At 34.8% G+C, this 19,334-nt stretch overlaps 1 protein-coding gene across 10 annotated transcripts in view; it reads left to right on the top strand.

Annotated features, from left to right (window-relative positions):
- The window catches only part of LOC121327869 (roundabout homolog 2-like), a 265,965-nt gene that overhangs the window by 236,101 nt on the left and 10,530 nt on the right, over positions 1-19,334 (top strand). For 5 of the 10 annotated variants that reach the window (XM_041272155.1, XM_041272158.1, XM_041272156.1 and 2 more), the window contains 5 exons: positions 6,219-6,375; positions 9,387-9,647; positions 10,747-10,961; positions 17,399-17,581; positions 18,608-18,778. In XM_041272155.1, coding sequence (XP_041128089.1) covers positions 6,219-6,375; positions 9,387-9,647; positions 10,747-10,961; positions 17,399-17,581; positions 18,608-18,778 — 987 coding nt within the window. The remainder of the gene's footprint in view (positions 1-6,218; positions 6,376-9,386; positions 9,648-10,746; positions 10,962-17,398; positions 17,582-18,607; positions 18,779-19,334) is intronic. The other 5 variants (XM_041272163.1, XM_041272161.1, XM_041272162.1 and 2 more) reach the window with 1 other exon arrangement.

Genomic DNA, 19,334 nt, shown 5'->3' with positions numbered 1-19,334 from the left:
CAGAAGCCTTTGGCGAAACAAAATTGGCTCGGGCAAAACTAGACTCACCAGACCACTGGGTTTCACCCTTAACATTTTATATATATATATATATATATATATATATATATATATATATATATATATATATATATAGAGAGAGAGAGAGAGAGAGAGAGAGAGAGAGAGAGAGAGAGATATTAGCACCCTACCCTTCTTACACCATAATTTAAGATAACAGATTAAGGATAAGCATTTAGAAACTAACTTTTTAATAAAACAAAAAGCCAAATACACAATTTCTAGTAATTTAACAAATAATCTGACAACATTACATTTAAAGTGTTCAATTATGACAAAGGTATTGGCACCCCTGCTTTAGTATTTTGTGTGTCCTCCTTTTGCTTTTATTACGTCTTTCATGTTTCACGTTTATTTTTAACCAGTAGGTTATATCTTGTAGGTGAAATCTGTACCCATGCTGTCTTGCATATTTTCTTAAGCTCAGACAGTTTGGCTACACAATGCTTGGCTACAGCTTTTTTTCATATTTTTTTCATTTTTTATGATTTTTTCTTAAAGTGGTTTGCAGTGAGGTCTATGTGCATTCAACTCTTCTGTGTTCTGTGTCCTTGTGGAAAAGTGGTTTGCATTGTGCAGGTGTAGAGGTGATGCAGTGCTCAAGTCAATGACAAAACACAAAGTACTGGTGAAATTATGCTTATTTATAATCCAAACCGTAAAGAATAATGAGAACACACACAGTTAACACAAACACTGTCACAATTCCAAAGTGAGTGATGTAGTGCTCATGGTGAAAATATAATTTATTGTGAACAAGGGCAGTGTTGTTTGGGTTTTGTGCTGGCCTGTAACGACAGCTTCTGATTGTGTTAGCCGTCTAATAACAACAAACAAGTAGATTTTAGACAAGACAAAGCAAGCAAAAACACTCACGATGACAATTACGTTCTCCTTCCAGTTCAGCGTTAACCATTCAAAGGAACAGATCACTTTGCTACAGCCCCTTATGTACCGCCTCCTTGGTTAACGATTGCAATTGCTCCTCCAATTCGTGGCTGCCACATCATATCCCTTCCAGGTCGATGACTTGGAGTACCATAGCTCCGCCCCCTTTCTAGATAGCCGACTTCCACCTAACCTTGGGAAAGAATTGTCTGACCATCCAGTACCCTGTACCCTGTATACAGCCCCCTTCAGGTCGAGAGGGAGATTTATCACCAAGAATCATTCTGTCTGTCACAGTCCTTTGTACAGTTCTTGTGTGCACTATTATGCCTGGTGCTCTCTAAATCTTTTTTTAAGCCCTTGGCTGCTCGAACGATTCTCCTCCCTATTGTACCAGTAATTTTGTGCGTCCACTTCTTTCAAGCATTTCAATTGAATTTGTTGTGCGGTACTTCTTGATTATTGCTCTGATTGTGGATTTTGGTTTTCCATATTTCTTTGATACTGTTCTGTAGCCATTTATTTTGTTGTAGTTTGCTATGAGTGCTTTTGTCAAATGTGAACCCATTGTCTTGACCATCATCTGCTGTGTTGCCAGAATGTTCTTCTTCAACAGATATTGACTTTATAATGCAGCTTAATTACTGTGTAATGGTTTTCAATCAAGGAATATATTTTTTTAATTAGTTATATTATATTTTTACTGACATTTAATAAAGGTGCCAATGCTTTTGCCATCAACACATTTTTTAAATTGCTTAACTACATTTGTTTTAATATAATGCTTGTTTGTTAAACTACCAGAAATTGTGTATTTTGGTCTTTGTCATATTAGTTAGTGGCTAATTTTCACTAAATACTCACTAAATACTTTATTTAAAATGTCTTCTTGAATTATCATGTATTAAGTGTAGGGTGCCAATACGTTTGTCTGCAACTGTGTGTGTGTATATATATATATATATATATATATATATATATATATATATATATATATATATATATATATATACATACACATACACATACTCTCTCACACACACTCTCACACACACACAAATACACACATTAAGGCTGTTCTGTCTAATTAACAGATTAATTAGATCGATTATCAACTAAAGAGTTTATCGCAGATACATTTCTTAACAATTAAAAGTGCATCCTGGGTGCAGTGAGAAATGTGTATTGCTGTTTAGGGAAATGATGATTGAAGAACGCTCTCTCTCCCCTAAAGTAGTAGGACACTGTAGTTTTAAGCTTGTATAAAAAAGGGGTTAAAGTTGTGCAAAAATCACAATTGTTCTCTTGTTTTGTACAAGGATTGCTGATAGTGTGCTATGGATGTATGTACTGTAATGTTTATCTACGTTGATTTAAATGACCAGACTGCAAAGTTACTCATGTGCATTGTAACCAGCTGTGGTGGAGGCTGTGGTAAAATCTTGAGTGGTGCATTTATCCTGACCAAGACAATAAACCACTGATTTAGTTATAAACCTTGGAGTGTTTTTTGTTTATGTATTTGTGCATTGATAATAATTTAGCTGTTTAGGGGTTACCCTGGAGTGGTTGAACAGTATGCATAACTGTGCTGCTCTGGCCCTTGGGGCTGTGTGACTGAGCTATCGGGTCCCTATATCTGTATTATTAGGGTAAAAGCAACAGAATGGTAACATTTGTTACATTTACTAAAATAAAAATTATAATGATTTAAAAAAGACAGCATTTCCATGGGGCTTATTTTTTTGAGACTATTGTTTTTTTGAATTATTACTATTCAGGACAGCCATTATAAGGTTGTTACCTTTATTAAAAATGTGCACGAGTTAATCTTCCGATTAATTAACTAATGCCCATAAATGAACTGATCAATATATATGCTTTATCTCATAAGGTTAAAATGTACTGCAAGGAAACTATATTAATTTTTATTTTACCAAATCATAGTCTTTAGCAAGTGTCCAGAGCGAATCAGACCAGTGTGTTAAGCTTTTGCTCCATTATCCCTTTTTCATAAAGGAAATGAAAACAATGAAGAACTAGGATCACCCTGCATTAACGTTGCTCGAGTGTTTTTTTTTTAATATGAAAACATCAACATAAAGTTAGTAAATCTATCGTCTTGGATTTATTCTTAATTATCTATAAACAAAAAAACATCCAAAGTCCCAATAAACCCAAGGTACCAAGTACTACAGTTGACTAAACCTATTAAAAACTTATTAACTCATTAAAAAAAAGTCAACACATTGAAAAATTTACAGCAAGACAAACACAAAGGCAGCAGTAACAACAGTTTGCTTCATAGAACACTCAGGAGGAGGAAAATTAAGAAATAATAAAACAAAGAAAAACAAACTTGAATAGCAGTATGGCAATTCTGTAGGGAGTTGAATTCACTCATTAAAAACAACCTCTGCAATGCACTATAGTAAACATTTTTCAGCCTCACTTGTTGAATGACAGTGATGTTATGGAGTGCATAAGGGCTATATATCATACTCACCTCTGAAAAATAACTGCTTAAGATATGTTTTTTTCCTAATGGGATGAAACATCTAAAGTGTGTGGTTTAGTGGTTACAGTGGAGACACGGAAACAGAACATCCTGTGAACTATATACTATATTACTATATAATTTTAATGAGAGGCCACAACTATGTGTGACTTGTCCACTTGTAACTAAAAAGAACATGCCACCCTGCTATAATCTAGATGTGGCATAACTGTTGGGGGAACCTGGGCACATATTATATACAATAAAAACTATGTGCAATTAGCATGGCTTCTATGTTTTGTTTTTTTTTACAAAAAACCGGGGGGTTGTGTTTCGTTAATTAAAATTTTACTACTTACACACAATGTGTCAGTGATGCACTCACTGACTCGTGTGCTATAAGATTGTGTAACCAAATCAGAAATGTGTGTTGCTACGCCAGTTGTGCTATCCAGTTTGTCATGCAAATTTAATATGGTCCAATCAGAACGAATCAGCTGTTCCATTTATGCCTGTTGTCATGTTACGGTACACGTCTGAATTTCACAGTTTATTTTTAGTGTTATCTGGCGATGTGCATTTGAGGAGATTTTTGCAATCGGTTTGGAACCAGGTGTTTGTCATTGGAGCTGGATATTTTGATTCTGGTGCAGGGGGTCGGGTCAATAATAGACTGCAAGAACTGGAGATACATAAAAGATGTTATATGTACAGTCTGTGAAAAGATATTTCACAGACTGTACATATAAGATATCCATAAACAATGCAGCTGTTGCTATGCTCCGACAATATTGTGCAATCTATGAAATCATCCTGTATAATTAAAGTTAACAAAATAATCGATAATCTCCAATTTGCACAGTAAGAGTTTTATTACATCAGTGAAAGCCACTGTGTGCTTGTATGTGAACCTTGTTAATTGCAAATTCACAAAACTTACAATTAAAAACATCTTTAAACACATGGTATGTGCAAAAGGGTCAGTGTATGTTAGGATCCCAAGCTGAAATACGACCCCATCGGCTTGGGATTGTCTTGTGAATGATTCCATCGAGGAGCAGAAGATTCACTTTACCCAAAGCTTTTTCATCACTTCATGTAAAATAAAGATTGAATTATTCTCCTGGGAATCTTTCTAAGTGTGAATGTGTCAATGTGTAGTTTTCAAATGCATTTGACAGAAATTAATGTTTTAATAATCAACTTTATTAAAAACAATAGTACTCACTGGAACCGGATCCCTGATCTTTGTATCATCAGTTCCAAAGCATAATTTTGGTGTCTTCAGCAATCCTTGATCATAAAAGCTACTGTTCCAGAAAACTGGCATTTTTATTATATAACTTACACCTGTTGGCTTTGAAAGCCTAAAGTGAAATTAATTCTGCTGCAAAACATATCTTAGTAGACAAGAAAATTCTACAAAAAATAAAAAAAATGACCATTTACACAGTCAGGTCAAAAATGGAACAATGACAGTGTTGAGAAACCTATGCTGAGCCTTCAATTGGATTAAATATGTTTGGCTTCCAGCTCCAGTGCATTCACACTAAGCACATTACAAAAAATGTTAAAAGGATGAGGAACATTCTGAGTGAAACCTAAAACAACTTAAATTATAATGCACTACAAATACCATTAGTGTGTTCAGACTGCTGTTAAAGCATCATGTGTATGAATCTAGATTAAATTTCAGCTGAACACAAATCATCTTTCCTCCTAGGGCTGTAAATCTATATTTAATTGACTACACGTTTAAACCCATTGTTAATCCAGTCCGTTAACCGTTTAAACGGCCATAAATTTAAGGTTTCACTCATTTCAGATTTTTATATTTTACTTCCAATATTGTAATTCATATTTTAACCTTGGTTTGTATTTTAAAACACTTAAAGACAAACAATGGTAAGCATAAGGATTGTAAGTTAGCACTAAAATTTAATCTATTTTACTAGCATAAAAAAACATTCAGTTGATTTTACAACGTACCATTTCTCCATAAACTCCATTAAAAGTGTATGTATCCAAACTCGAATATTGTTGGCAGGAAAGAAAATATGTCCAGAACCAAACCCCTTTTTTTCATTAAAAATCGAGCCGTTGTCTGATACAATACTAGTTCCCAGTGTCCCTCCCCTTCACAACGGCACTTGCTTATTAACATGAAGAAATAGAGACTAGAGAATTTCCCAGCGTCCATGTCTTTCAGTGCTTCTCAGTTCACTGCTTGAATAATTATAAGTTGTCTATAATTGCAGATGTCCTATTGAACACACACACAATTAAATATGGACAAATAAAACAGTGTAAGCACTTTTTAACAGATATCTTATTCGCTATTCTTTTTATACATAAATAAGGACAGGCTATTCATTTTACTGAAATAATGTACTAAGACTTGGACCCTATGGAATCTGTGTTATTTTGTTCTGATTTCCATTTTATTTTTTTCTGATTTCCGTTTTAAAACATGTAATGAGGTTTATTTAAATGAACTTATGCACATCGCAGGCCAATAGCACGAAACCTTAAACCTACTTCTACTTTTTCCATTTGGTTTGAGTTCGTGTTCACTGGATTAAGAGTATTATAATACAAATTTTAAATGAAAATATTTTTAATTCACGTTTACCGTTTAAACTCTTATTAGCCCTATTTCCACCAGACACATAGTACTGCAATTCAGCTTTGAATGACACAAGACTCTAAGTATCAGCTCTGAAGTCAAATGTAGGTTTATACGACAATTCATTTGTATTTCTGGTGTTTGTAGGTGGAAAAGGAGGTAAGAAAAAGAAAAACAAAAGTGGATCCAAACCTCAGAAGACAAATGGATCAAACTGGACAAATGTTCCTCTTCCACCTCCCCCAGTACATCCATTGCCTGGTACAGAACTGGACCACTATGGCGGGGACCATCAAGAAGGAGGGTAGGATATAATATATAGATACATTCTTTATTGTAGTTTGTCATCACCAATTGAAGTTTGTTTTTCAGGTTCTGTACTTTGGAAATGAAAATGAGTCAATCCGCTACTTGACAACCTTCAGTTTTGCAAAATTAAAGGTGTTAACAACATTTAAAATGTCCCTGCATTCAAAGGTTAGATTTGAAATGAGAAAATAATTCTAGGTCACTTATTTTTATAAAACAGAGAGGGCAAGCTGATAACTCAAATGCCATTCACTCAGTGGTCAGGGGACTGTGTGTTTGAACTGTGTTTTTGAACAATGTCAGTCCAAAGTCTGATAATCTGTGGCAAACAAAAAGCCTACAGAATGCAACATTGGCTTTTTTATTCTTCATGTAGTAAAGAATAATAAGCATAATGAATAATAAAGCATTTGTCCTCAATCATTTATATACAAACTATAATAAACTTGAAAGCTTTACTATTTTTTCAAGTGACACCACTTACCCACTTCTCAGAATAATTTCTATTTTTTTATGTGATGGTCAATAGTGCAACGCAAGTTACATGAAGCAAAAGTAATGACAGATATGGACTACACATTCCATGGCACAATTCTCTTCCTATCTGTAAATGTATTTGTTCTTTAAAAAGCAAGTTTTTAACCAAACAAATCAATGCAGACAGTGCTTACAATTGTTGTACTCATGTTAATTGCAAACAGGTTGACTGCAACAGCTTAAGTAGTCTTAAGTTAATAACATGCTGTTGAAAAGGTGTTGAAAAGCTGTGGGGCAAGCTCCCAAATCTCCTAAAAATATATGCATTTCATAAGAGTGAAGTCTTGTTGTATAGTTATAACAGCTAGAAATTGCTAGAAAAAAAAACTGTTTGTTTATATTTATACTAATAGATTAAGAAAAGCACAATGATACAGTAAAACATTTTTTTAAAAGATGGTGACATTTAAGAAACATTGAGCTATATACACAAAGCTTTACAATTCTGGTAAATGCATTTCACACCTATTGCCAGAACAAGAATATAAATATGTGCCAACTTTACAGATCACTGGTTTGGTCACACAAGCCCACATATACAGTAGATGGCTGCCACCTTGTCCAAAACTCACCTGCCACATCACTTTTGAAGTGTTTTATTAAAATGCTTTCCATTAGGACTAAAAAATGTGTTGGAGGTACATTGGAGGCTGAGTTAATGTGGTTTTCATTTAAGATTTAAAATATACTCAATTTGTAATTTACAGGTAGCAGCTATCCCAATTGGAGCTACTAGGAAATGTAGTGTACAGTGTATTTATTATGAGTATTAAAAAAATCCAAACACTAAAAAATGAAATTCCAATTGAAGCACTGTTGCATGTTACAATTGTGAAGGGTTCATTTGTACTGAAGCCAACCATGGCTCACCCCACTTATTTTCTCAATAGCTGTCACATACATAGTAAGTTTTAACCCAAACAGTGATAACTGAGGTTAAAGCTAGGCATCTTTATAGTATAAGAGAAAGCTTTGTCTGAATATTTAGAATGTGTGCTTTGCACTGTTTTAGTTCAGTAAATTATATTGTATAGCCATAGACATTTTTTTTTTTAGATTTCAAAAAAAGAAGGTACCCTAGGTTTCAAATGCCATTAAGCTTTATCATGGGAAAAAGCTCCCATCATAAAATCTTCTGCACTGTAAATCTGAATCATGCTGTAATTACTCTGGTAGGTGATATTAGATTAAAAGCACTATAAAGTTTTGACAAGTAGACTGATCATTTAAGAGTTCTTTATAATGAGCTGGAGTAAGCATACTGGCAATTTTTGATTTTTTTTTTGGTCAAAACAGTTTCTCATATCTGTTCTGTTCTACTATTTTCTGGAAAAACGGATGAAACAGCTGTGAATTGTGTAAAGTAGCAATATGTTAAAAGTGAAACATTTTAAAATAAGTACATTTGATCACCTGTGAATAAATGTTCAATAAATAGAAAAATCTTGTTCATTTCCAACTGTATAATACAATAACGTTTGTCTTGATGATTGGAGATTTTAGTTTCCAATTTAAAATGTAGTTTTGTTCATACTTCTTCACATACTCACACTGTGTATTATATAAAACATCTGGACCTTTGTTTTCAATTGTTTTAAGGAATTATTCAGGGAATACATTTCCGAGTCATCCAGTGGTATAATCAGCTGTCAAGCATGTCCTTAAGGTCCATATACTATACTATAAGTGTAGCATCATACATGAAGTAAGCTGTCATTGGCACTTGTGGATAAATAACTGACTTTGTAGTCACTGTGAGCAAAGGATTTTGAAATGTGCCTGGAGAGATTACCTCCCAATTAAAAAGGTTGCCTTGTGTTTCTTCATAGTCTAAATTTCCACCCTTAGTGGGTACAGTGACTTTACTGGTAATGGTTAGGAACTAGAGAATAATAATGACAATGATAAACAATAGAATAGTTTAAAGATTGTGTTTGTAAACAAAGACGGTGTTCATGCAGGTTAAGCACATACGTATAACTGAGAAGAAACATGTGTGATTTAAAATACAGGAATGTTTATTGTAAATGGAATGAGTGTTAGATAATTTATTTTTGTATGAAATTATTCCAGATGCAAATGTTTATTGTTAGGATTAGGCGGGGCTGGGGATTATTTAATTGCGCGTCTTTAGTTAGGACGGGATTAGGTGGTCAGTCGTGAGATTGTCTTGTAAATATCATTGTATGTACAACCTGTTGGTTAGCCAGGTGTAATTTGTGTGAAGGATCCAGTGCAAAATAAATATTTATATCTGTGAACACTACCACATTGCTGTTTCCCGCATTCTAAATATCTCAGTGTTCCTGAGAAAATAATGTGATTGAGGGTGGAGGTAAGCTCAGACCATCACCCTGTTACAGGCTGGTTACAAGAAGTTTGGATCTTTTTCTGCATAGTGACATCGCTGTGCTACCACAAATAAACTGAATTGAGTGTTTTATTAAAGTGTCTAACGCTTTGTTCTAGGTATGGTAATGATGGCTGGGGACCCCCTCTTCCAGTCCAGACGTACTTGCATCAGGGGATGGAGGATGAACTGGAGGAAGAAGATGAAAGAGTGCCAACACCTCCGATCCGAGGAGTGGCCTCCTCTCCCGCCATGTCTTATGGACAACAGTCTACCGCAACCCTCACACCCTCGCCACGAGAGGAAATACAGCCTATGCTTCAGGCCCATCTGGACGAACTGACAAGAGCCTACCAGTTTGATATTGCAAAACAAACATGGTAAGTATATTACTGAATACAGCTAACATATTGTACACTTAAGCACATTACCAGATAGATTATATCCTAATGAAAATTTCTTCATATAAGTCTACCATTGTCAAATTTAAAATGACTACCCTTTTCAGAACCATTGCATTTACTCTAAAGATCATTTGAAAGGGTATGTGTCAATCTAATTGAAGTAAATACAGTATAATTGTAAATCTCGAAAAACTACTCACTTCTAAATCTTTTGTAGTCATCTTTGTATTACTTTAGTATAAATACATGTTAATTTGGATTCATATGTTGGGTTTTTTTTCTGACTTTATGTGAATGAAAAGACACACATTTGCCCATTTTCCCATTGGAAATAGTGATATTTTGAAATATCACTCTCCTGGTCACAAAAGCAAAGTTTGTGGGGAATAATAGCCATTTTTTATACTTTTGAGGCATAAGCAATTAGGAAATAACACTTACTACCCAGGAACAAAAATTGTGTTACATAGTGTAATTGGATATTCTAAATTGGGAGAAAATAATAAAAAAAATATTAATTGGCGACTACTAAATTTAAAATAAATAAACACTGACTTTGGATACTGTTTTAATTCTGAAAACTGTTGGGGTTTTTTGTAATCTTTTGCTAAAATGCATTGCCTTTTACGTTTTACCCAGTTCTGTGCATGGGTAACATTTTTATTTAATTGCTATTGGGTCGTTAGTGGGAATTTTTTTTTACATACTGCTACAATACGTACCGGATTTAAAAGTATACACAGTATACTTCCATGTGTTGTCTCTTTTGGCAAGTGATATTTTCTGAATCATATTGTTCTGAATTAAAATGCTATTTCTGTTGAAAAAATAGTACTGTACCAACCAAACCAACTATAGTACATTACACTTATTTTAAAACACAATCCTTTCAGTTATGTATTTTTGACATTGTACCTTTTTGTGTTCCCTGAAAAACAGATAAGGGTTGGACTGGGCAAAAATGAAATAATCAGATATGCATCACGCTTGTTTAACTGTCACTGAAGTCAAAATGTTATAGGGTCAGATATGTGAGTGCTGACTGTACAGTGTTTTGTTTGAATTTTTCACACAGGCATATGCAAGGCAACCCCTATCCTCCCCAGGCCCCAGCTCCTCCTCTTGGATACATTTCCAGTACCCTGCTCTCAGACCTAGAGACTGACATTCCAGATGATGAAGATGATGAAGATGAAGAAGAGGATGAAGGATATGAAATTGCCAGGCCACTTAGGGGTATAGAACATACCCCAGGCTCTAGTATGGACAATCTTGACAGCTCAGTGACAGGTCAGTTAACTGCTTTCATTACTTGTCAGGGAAGTCAACCAGTGAATTGCTCTTGATATTTCACTTGTTTAATTGCTGTGTGTGTATTAACTATTTTTCCATGTCGATGTTTTAACAGGATTTCTAAAGATGTTTGTTGTCTTTTTAAACACCTTTTGAATGAGACTTTAAAAAAAAAAAAAAAGTAATAACATCAAAGTCTGTGGTATTTTATGTAAAATATATGTTAAAACAAACTACAATTTCTTCAGCAGATGTTAGTTTAGTACACCACATCATTTTCAAATAGTTTGGCTGCTCAGAAGAATAAAAATAAGATTAGAGACTTCATGAATCTTAAGAAGTGCCAGCATATTAAAGAGAAAAACATGTCTCGGCTTTCAGTGAATGTTGGCTTTCAAAACAGATTGGCAGGTTATGTAAGAAAAGGTTGGAGTTACAAATTATGTGCAGTGTATTTCATTATAGATAGCAACTATTTTCAACTGAACAAGACATTTACAGAAGCTCAAAATAGGGGTTCCACATAATTCTGATATCATTACCCGAGTTATAGGAAGGTAATACATTGAAATGTATTCCTACATCTAGCTGGGCCTATTTGAACTGTAAGGGAGTTATACAGGTTAACGTCACTATAACGAACCCTCATCTGGAGAAATGTTTGTTATATCAGGGTGTTCACTATAATAAGGTTTGGCATTTTTCTGTATCAGAATAATGACAAAATGGCAAATTTGAATTGAACCTCAATATATAGGACTTTTATGAAGATTGCTTCACATTGATCAACATTTAAATGATATTGTGACAAGATACTTGTGTCACATGTGTGAGTAACTGCATTGCAAGACAGAGAGACATGGAAGTTAGAGTTGAAACACCGGCATAGGTGCGCAGGATTTATTAAACACAAAACAGAAAGTAAACAATGGTCATGTGACACTAACAACAATGGAAACGCACAGAGGACACATACAAGACAGGCAGGCAGCGCCCGTCTGTAAATAATCACTTGATCAAATATAACAATTTCAAAAAGCACACAAAACAAACCTGTTTCCACATATAAATTACACCAACACTAATTTCCCCCTGTGAGGACAATCACCCTGCTACAGGTATGTTTAAAAGAAAACTAAAGAAATGAAAAAGGAAAGAATGTACACGTACATGCTGAATACAGTAATTACATGTCCTTTCTCTTGAAAAAACTAGCCAGCATAGATTGCTCCCTACACCCGTTGCCTGGTTGCAGTTTGTGTGAAGATGATGGACAGGAAATGATTGCATTCGTCATGCATGATTCGTACTACAATAGGTCATCTTTGAATTAGTTAACTGTGGTCTTTGTTTTCACTGAGAGAATAACACACTTGACGCTGGAGAAAGTTCAGTGTTAGTCAGTACTGAGATTGTTGTATCCAGGTGGATCCTGTACATGAGTGTTCTAATGGGCTAATTTCCAATGAAAAAATAGGTTCTTGCTGTTGGGATCGTTAAAAACGGGTGTTTGTTTTAAAAAGGGTTTTTTATAGTGAAGTCAGCCTGTATTTTAGTATGACCTAGATTATTCCTTCCTATATGACACATTGTGCATGTGTGCATTTCTGTAGATTTACTGCTTTGATCCACCATCCCCCAGATTAGTTGTGTGTCACTTGCTGGGGGAAGAAAGAAGTTAGGCCAACCTTCCATCAGTTTTTCCCTCATGTTTTTTCAGCACTTCAGTGAGGAGAAGAGTGAAAGATAAGAAAACAGTCATTGTATTTATTATTTGATAATTTAGAGTGGGTGGCTGTGTAAGTAGCAGTAATGGAGGTGGGGGTTTTCTAATAAAGAACATTATACACCAAATGTCTTCTCAGGGCAGCGCACATTATTTCCAGCCGGTACAGGTTTTCATTTAACCTCCTTTATTTTTTTTCTGATAATGCATTATATTATGAATCAGTAAATGACCCTGTTACCACTTAATACATGTAGATTACTGTACAGTATGTGACCCTCATTATTTTTTGTCATTATAACCACCAGTCCCTGAAATGTTAAATACACCTTTCAATAATTACATGTATTTCAGAGTGCTGTAATGCAATTCTCTCTATGTCACGTGGCATCTAAATGGCATAGGATTAGTTTCAGCTCCGGTCTAAACTACAAGCTGTGCTTCAGTGGGCTCATAATGCTGGAGGCGGCCATCTCCTCTCCAAAATAAGAGCTAAAGGACTAAGTAACTAACTTGGTTCCCATGGTGATTTTTATTTTCCTTTTAGAAGGTCCAGATAGTTTGATGTACAGCATATCGTATGTAGACTGTGTCAACCCCAGTACTGGATTTAACAAGCAACCTTACAATGCAGGATGCAAATTGATATCCTTCCTTGTTTTCTACTTATTAGTTCCCTGAGACTTCATTTCTACTTGCCTTCTGATCTTAAAAAAAAAAAAAAAAAACCTGCCTTTTTTTTATTTGCTCAATTAATAATGTCCATTAAATGTAGGGTTTTTAAAATATTATATAATGTTCATACATCAGCAAAAAAGGTACATAAAAATGTAAATGCACTTTGGCTGTGAAATACAGTCCTGTTTTCAAAGACAACACCTTTTGCATTTTTACTACTGTTATAAATTTGGTTTAACAAAAAACGCCCTAGCAATATAACTGAAAAGAGCTCCGTATTTTTTATTTTCTATGAGATGTACCACCTTGATAATATATGTGTTGGGATTAAAGTGAAGTATCTAAGGGCTGAACTGTTAATCTTGTATATTCTATTGCCAGACCTTCTATTTATAAATTTCCTGCTTATCACTCTAAAACTGAGTACTTATTTTGGAATAACGTTCCTCATTCTTTCAGACCTCACCACATTAACAACCAGACTGTAGCAAAACAGGACATGCCAGTGTACAAGATACACATATCATAGATGGACAGTTATCACCAAGTGTTAACAATTGTAATGTTAACCAACTTAGGAAACATTACTAAATTGTATCAACAAGCATGAACATGTAAGACAATTGCAGGTAGTGCACCTGTTCTATAATTTCCAATATGAAAATATCCCTTTCTCTAGCAGTCATGTTTGAAAAATATGGTCTATAACTAGCAACAGATTGCTTTTCCAAGTTAGTCTTCTAATTTAGTAATGCATATTAACCCATAAAATAGGAAATTTATACTGGCTGTAATTATTTTATCCTTGTTTTTCTACTCAATTCAAATGTCCTCCCTAGGGTTGCCACCTTTTCCACAGACCAAACCCGGACATTTTCTCGGTCAGCCTTGGTCTATCAAAACTGCACTATCCTGTAATACAGTTTAACACAATACCACCAGATCTTGGTACAAATCAATAATCATGCAGTATATACAGTATTGTGCTCTTGATATTTCTATTAATCGAATTTGCAATCAAACTTGATAACGATTTCTGTTCAGTTTTCAAGTAGTCGAAAATGACATGTAGATGAATGCAGTTTTCATTATTGTGCATTTAAATGTGTTATAAACTGATGGTTCTGTGATTTCATATAAATATTTCTGAAAAATCGGTTATACAAATAAGCGTGTTACATATAATAATAAAACTTTGCGACAGGGCCCAGTATACTGTATCACAAACGTTAATCGTATTCTCATTTGTTTATGTATGTATCAGAAAATTATTGAGAAAACTATTGGCTAAATAAATCTATTTGCTGCACTAAAACCGTGATTAAAAGTGATTTAATTGAAGGACTGTAGTGGATGGATGGAAAAGATACCATCACAAAAAATTCAGCACCACTTTTTTTTTTACACATAAAAAGTGGCAATGCAACAATTAGCAAGGTCAAAGACAGGAAAAGAGTGTAATGGCTTTTAGAGGTTCACGTTCATCAGCAAGGGTGATTTTAGGGTAAAGTAAAATGCAAATGAACCAACTAGTGATCGTAAATTTATTTTAGTGCCGAAGATGTAATTGAGAAGCAGCAAGATCTCAGTTTATCACAGCATTTTACTGCTCAGCAGCATTTGAGCAAGTACTTAAGATACTGCCACTAACGATAAATCAGAGGGGTGTTCTGTTTGTAGTTGGAAACCAGTAAGTTGGAAATTCTGTTGAAGGATTTCATATTATGTGATGCACTGAAGTCATTTCACATACATTTCTCTAGTAGTTTTTGTTATGGTCTTAAAGAGTAAGTAGCAGTGTTCCAAAAAAATATAGCGTCACACGTCCCCACATGTTGCTAAAACTGTTTAAATAACGTTTTTATTTTCATTGTTAACATCCTGACAACTGTTCACACTTATAACTTTAGTCTGTTTCAAAGCTCTTTTAAAAATGTCTGCTCTAGTGCACTGATAGTGTAAGGATTATTACCCACATTGTCAAACAGGTAACCCAGCAATAATCATCCACGATGTGGTACGGAACAGAAAAGCCAGAGCACTTGTAATGTTTTTTTTTTTTTTTTTCCTGCAGTGATTTATTGGACTGATCTCAAACCCCAGTGCACTAGAGCAGACACATTGAAAAGATAACTTTAAACTTCCCACTGTGGTCATAAGCACAGCATTAAACAGGTACATTAGGTAAATCCCACTTGATTTGCTTGCTGTTGCATGAATACAGATGATAGCTGAACCATTTTTGTCAAAAGGTGACATTCCCCCAGTCCCCGTAAATGCCTCAATGCAGTCTATTATGCTTTGTGATGCGATTTTAAGGAATGGCCAAACGATCTCAGTTGGGTCGCAAAGTTTAAACATGTTTTAATATTTTGTATCTGCTAGTGTGTACCAGGCTTTACAGCCAAGTCTTTTACTGTTACTTTTAATAATATAAAAAATAATCATACTTCCTTAAATGTCACAGTCGCAGGATTAGCTAAGGTTGACCTTACCTTACGTTCCCTTGTGAACAACATGTTAACTTAGGTGAAAACCTAACTTATTACACATTTTATCATAATCACATCTACTTAATTTACAGGCTTTGTTTGTCCAATAAACTCATGACAAAAAAATATTTTGATAACTATATATTCAGGCCTTTCTGTCCCATGTTTTCACCATTTATACTTAGGCCAGGTGGTGAAGTAAAGCAGAAGACATTAGAATTACAGTTTCTGCAATATCTTATTTGATTCTTGGTAAGATACTGCAACAGTTTTACACAATATATGTTTCAGCATTCTTCCTTTCAGGCACGTCATTTCAAAAGCCAAGTCAACTATGCCCGTACCTACTGCTTTACTCCAGTGTTCAAACACTGAAGGTGAAGGTTTTAGCCTCATTATCCTTGGCTTCTTAAAGCTGTCTGTAACCTTAGACCGTTCTTGCTGGCCTCTTGACACCCTTTCAGCTTGTGTCCCCTCTGTGAAAGCTGTTTGAGAAATCACAACTTCCACGGGTGAGCTTGCCCAACAGAGTGAAGCTTTGTCTCTTATTATTCTGCTCTGCTCCCTTGCTGTCTCTTGTGTGCCTGTCAGCCTCCCGGGTTCCTATAGTTAGTGTTTGTATAGTCTGAAGTTCATGAACTTCTGTTACATAGCTTGCTAGCTTATTGAAGCTGATGAGCTCTGTCAATTTAGGACACAGGACTATTTTTCTTTCCTGGCAGGAATGCATATAATATCTCTTGTACACAGTTCTGTATTTATATAAAGGGAAATAAGCATTTAATAAAAATGATAAAGCACAGCTTGCAAACCCACTTCCTTTTTTGGAAGTTTCTAATTTCCAAAGCACTAGATTTACTAAAACACTAGGTTTTCCTATTAACAGACCACCCCCTGTCAAATCATTTATAAATGATTCATAGAGAATTATAATACTGCCTCCACTTATTTATGGAGCGTACCACAAGCAATCCTATGGGATTTGATAAAATCCACTGGTATTGCAAGAGAATCCCATTATTTATTGCTAGATGACAAAGTACTAAAAGGTTACTGAAACCATATTTTTACAATGGTTGCTGCTAGATTTTAATAGGTTTTTGCTGTAAAATAGAAGAGACCAAAGCGGCTACATTTTAAACAGGAAATAGTATGGATAATAGTGGCAACATTTGTATCCATGCATGTATTTGGAAGATTCAGGGACACATTGATGAAGACAAAGATGAAAACACTTACTTGATTCTACATGTTAATATTAAGGTGCAATTAGCCTTTATTAAAATGTTTCTTTATAACAGTAGGATCAATATGCTGTATCTGCTAAAAAACACTCAGATGATGCTTGACGTGTTTGTTTTTATGTATTTTGCTTCACTTGTAACCTTTTTTTTAGCTTCAGAGAAGTGGCAGCCTTAAGCTTTCCTGATTAATGAGTGGTTTTCACTCCTGCTATTGTTTTGTAAGGATGAGTAATGTTGAACATAGTTAATACGAAAACCCCTATGGCTTACTGGACCCCCTGCATTTGTTTTTAGGTTCAATGGTTAATGGATGGGGTTCTGCTTCAGAGGAGGAACATAACTTATCTAGCCATAGGTCTAGCATAGGTAGCTCCTCTGACGACTCCATATTTACCAATGGCAGCTTTGCCCAGGCGTTGGTTGCTGCAGCAGACAAAGCTGGCTTCAGATTTGATGGGACAAGCTTAACCAAAAAAGGTTTGTGAACCCACCAAGTTTAGCCACTGTGGCATGGTGGATGTATCTTCCTATTCTGAAAACCTCAACTTTCCCCTAATTGATCTGAAGCTCCAGCTATAACTGTCACTCTTCAATTATACATGCATGACACGGTGCATTTCCTGGGGCTGTTCTTCATTGATTTAACACCCTTTTTTTAAACACTTATTTGGTTAAGTGCAGTACTGGTGTCTTTTTTCATGCTTTCAATGCAACAAGACTTGCATACAGTTCTGGACAGTATTTTAATAGGGGGTTAGTGCAAACTCCAACTGTATTGGATTTGCTTCTACATCAAAACATTACATGTGTAATGTTTTTGGTAAACTGGCTATTGCTTTGGTCAATAAATTAATCAAAAACACATCAGTTTATATACCACGTTGCATCTCATTTTTCTTCTTTAAAGTCATACTGAAAACAAAAACAGATTATTCTGTGGCTGGTACTGTCTTTACTCTGTCAGGGAAGATCAACGGTTTGTTATTCTTTCTGCTTCTGTCAGTATCTAGTAAACTAACAGTTTCTCGCTTTCAACTCAAGCTGTCTGGTGGAATTGTTTCTGATTTTTTAATTTTTTTTTTGCCTTACTTCAGGACGTTTAACTTTTAATCAAGGGATTTTGAGCCGCAAGTCATATAAGCTAATAATATACAACCTCTACAATGGGTGTATATGGATGTATATATGATTTAGCAGTGAATGTTCGATATATAGATAAACATGGAATATGTAAACACCTTTCTTTATGGCCACCTATTAAATAAGATAATAGTCTATCAAAACAAATTAAAGAAATAATTCTTGGAATGTATACTGTACTAGATAGATAAGCTAATCCAGCTGTGTTCCCCAGCCATCCAGTGTTTGGGTTTATAATTGTAAAAAATTAGAATAAGCTGTTAAAAAAAAAAATACATCCAAAATTTAAGCATGATATTATTCTATCTTGCAACACAACCTGCCAACTTTTTGATAGTAACTAAATGGGCACTTTGTCTTCAGGTAAAGGCTACTCTTCCTCTCAGAGACCTCGGCCCAGCAGTCCGTTTTCCACAGACAGCAACACCAGTGCAGCTCTCAGCCAGAACCAAAAGGCCAGGCCAACAAAGAAACACAAGGGAGGCAGACTGGACCAGGCACCCATGCCTCACCGCAGGGAAGGAATAGCAGACGGTGAGTGTGCAGACACCAGCTGAATTGAACAGATCACACTGCAGCAGTGAAACAGTAGGCTTAGGCCTGGGGTTCCAGGGTCAGCTTTTGAAAACAACTTTCTTTGAAAACACAATTGCATTCTTAAACTAAATGAATTAGCAGGACTAAGATACAAACCCACAACTTCTACCAAGTTTACAGTTTTAGAAGTACAACACTAGTCATTTATCAAAATCGCAATATTATTGCTGTATATGCTACTTGTTAACAAAAGCTGAGTATTTGTGATACAGATGTTACAGTATATCAGTGAATGAATGATTGCGTAATTTCAAGGTATATATAACATCCAGGTATTAGAATCATTCATCCCAAAAAAAGCCATTTATGAATGCATAAATCTATGTAAGATTTTCATTCAAGTTTATTTGTCACTGATATTTATTTAGTATATTGTGTTACCAATTAAGACCATTTAGATATCTAGGTTTTTAAAACAAATTTTGTGTATATATATATATATATATATATATATATTATATATATATATATATATATATATAAAGTATAATTA

This window comes from Polyodon spathula, chromosome 15 (genome assembly GCF_017654505.1).
Source record: "Polyodon spathula isolate WHYD16114869_AA chromosome 15, ASM1765450v1, whole genome shotgun sequence".
In the NCBI taxonomy this organism is placed as follows: Eukaryota; Metazoa; Chordata; class Actinopteri; order Acipenseriformes; family Polyodontidae; genus Polyodon; species Polyodon spathula.
The sequence above is the reverse complement of the archived record's forward strand: the minus strand, read 5'-3'. Positions and strand labels throughout refer to the sequence as shown.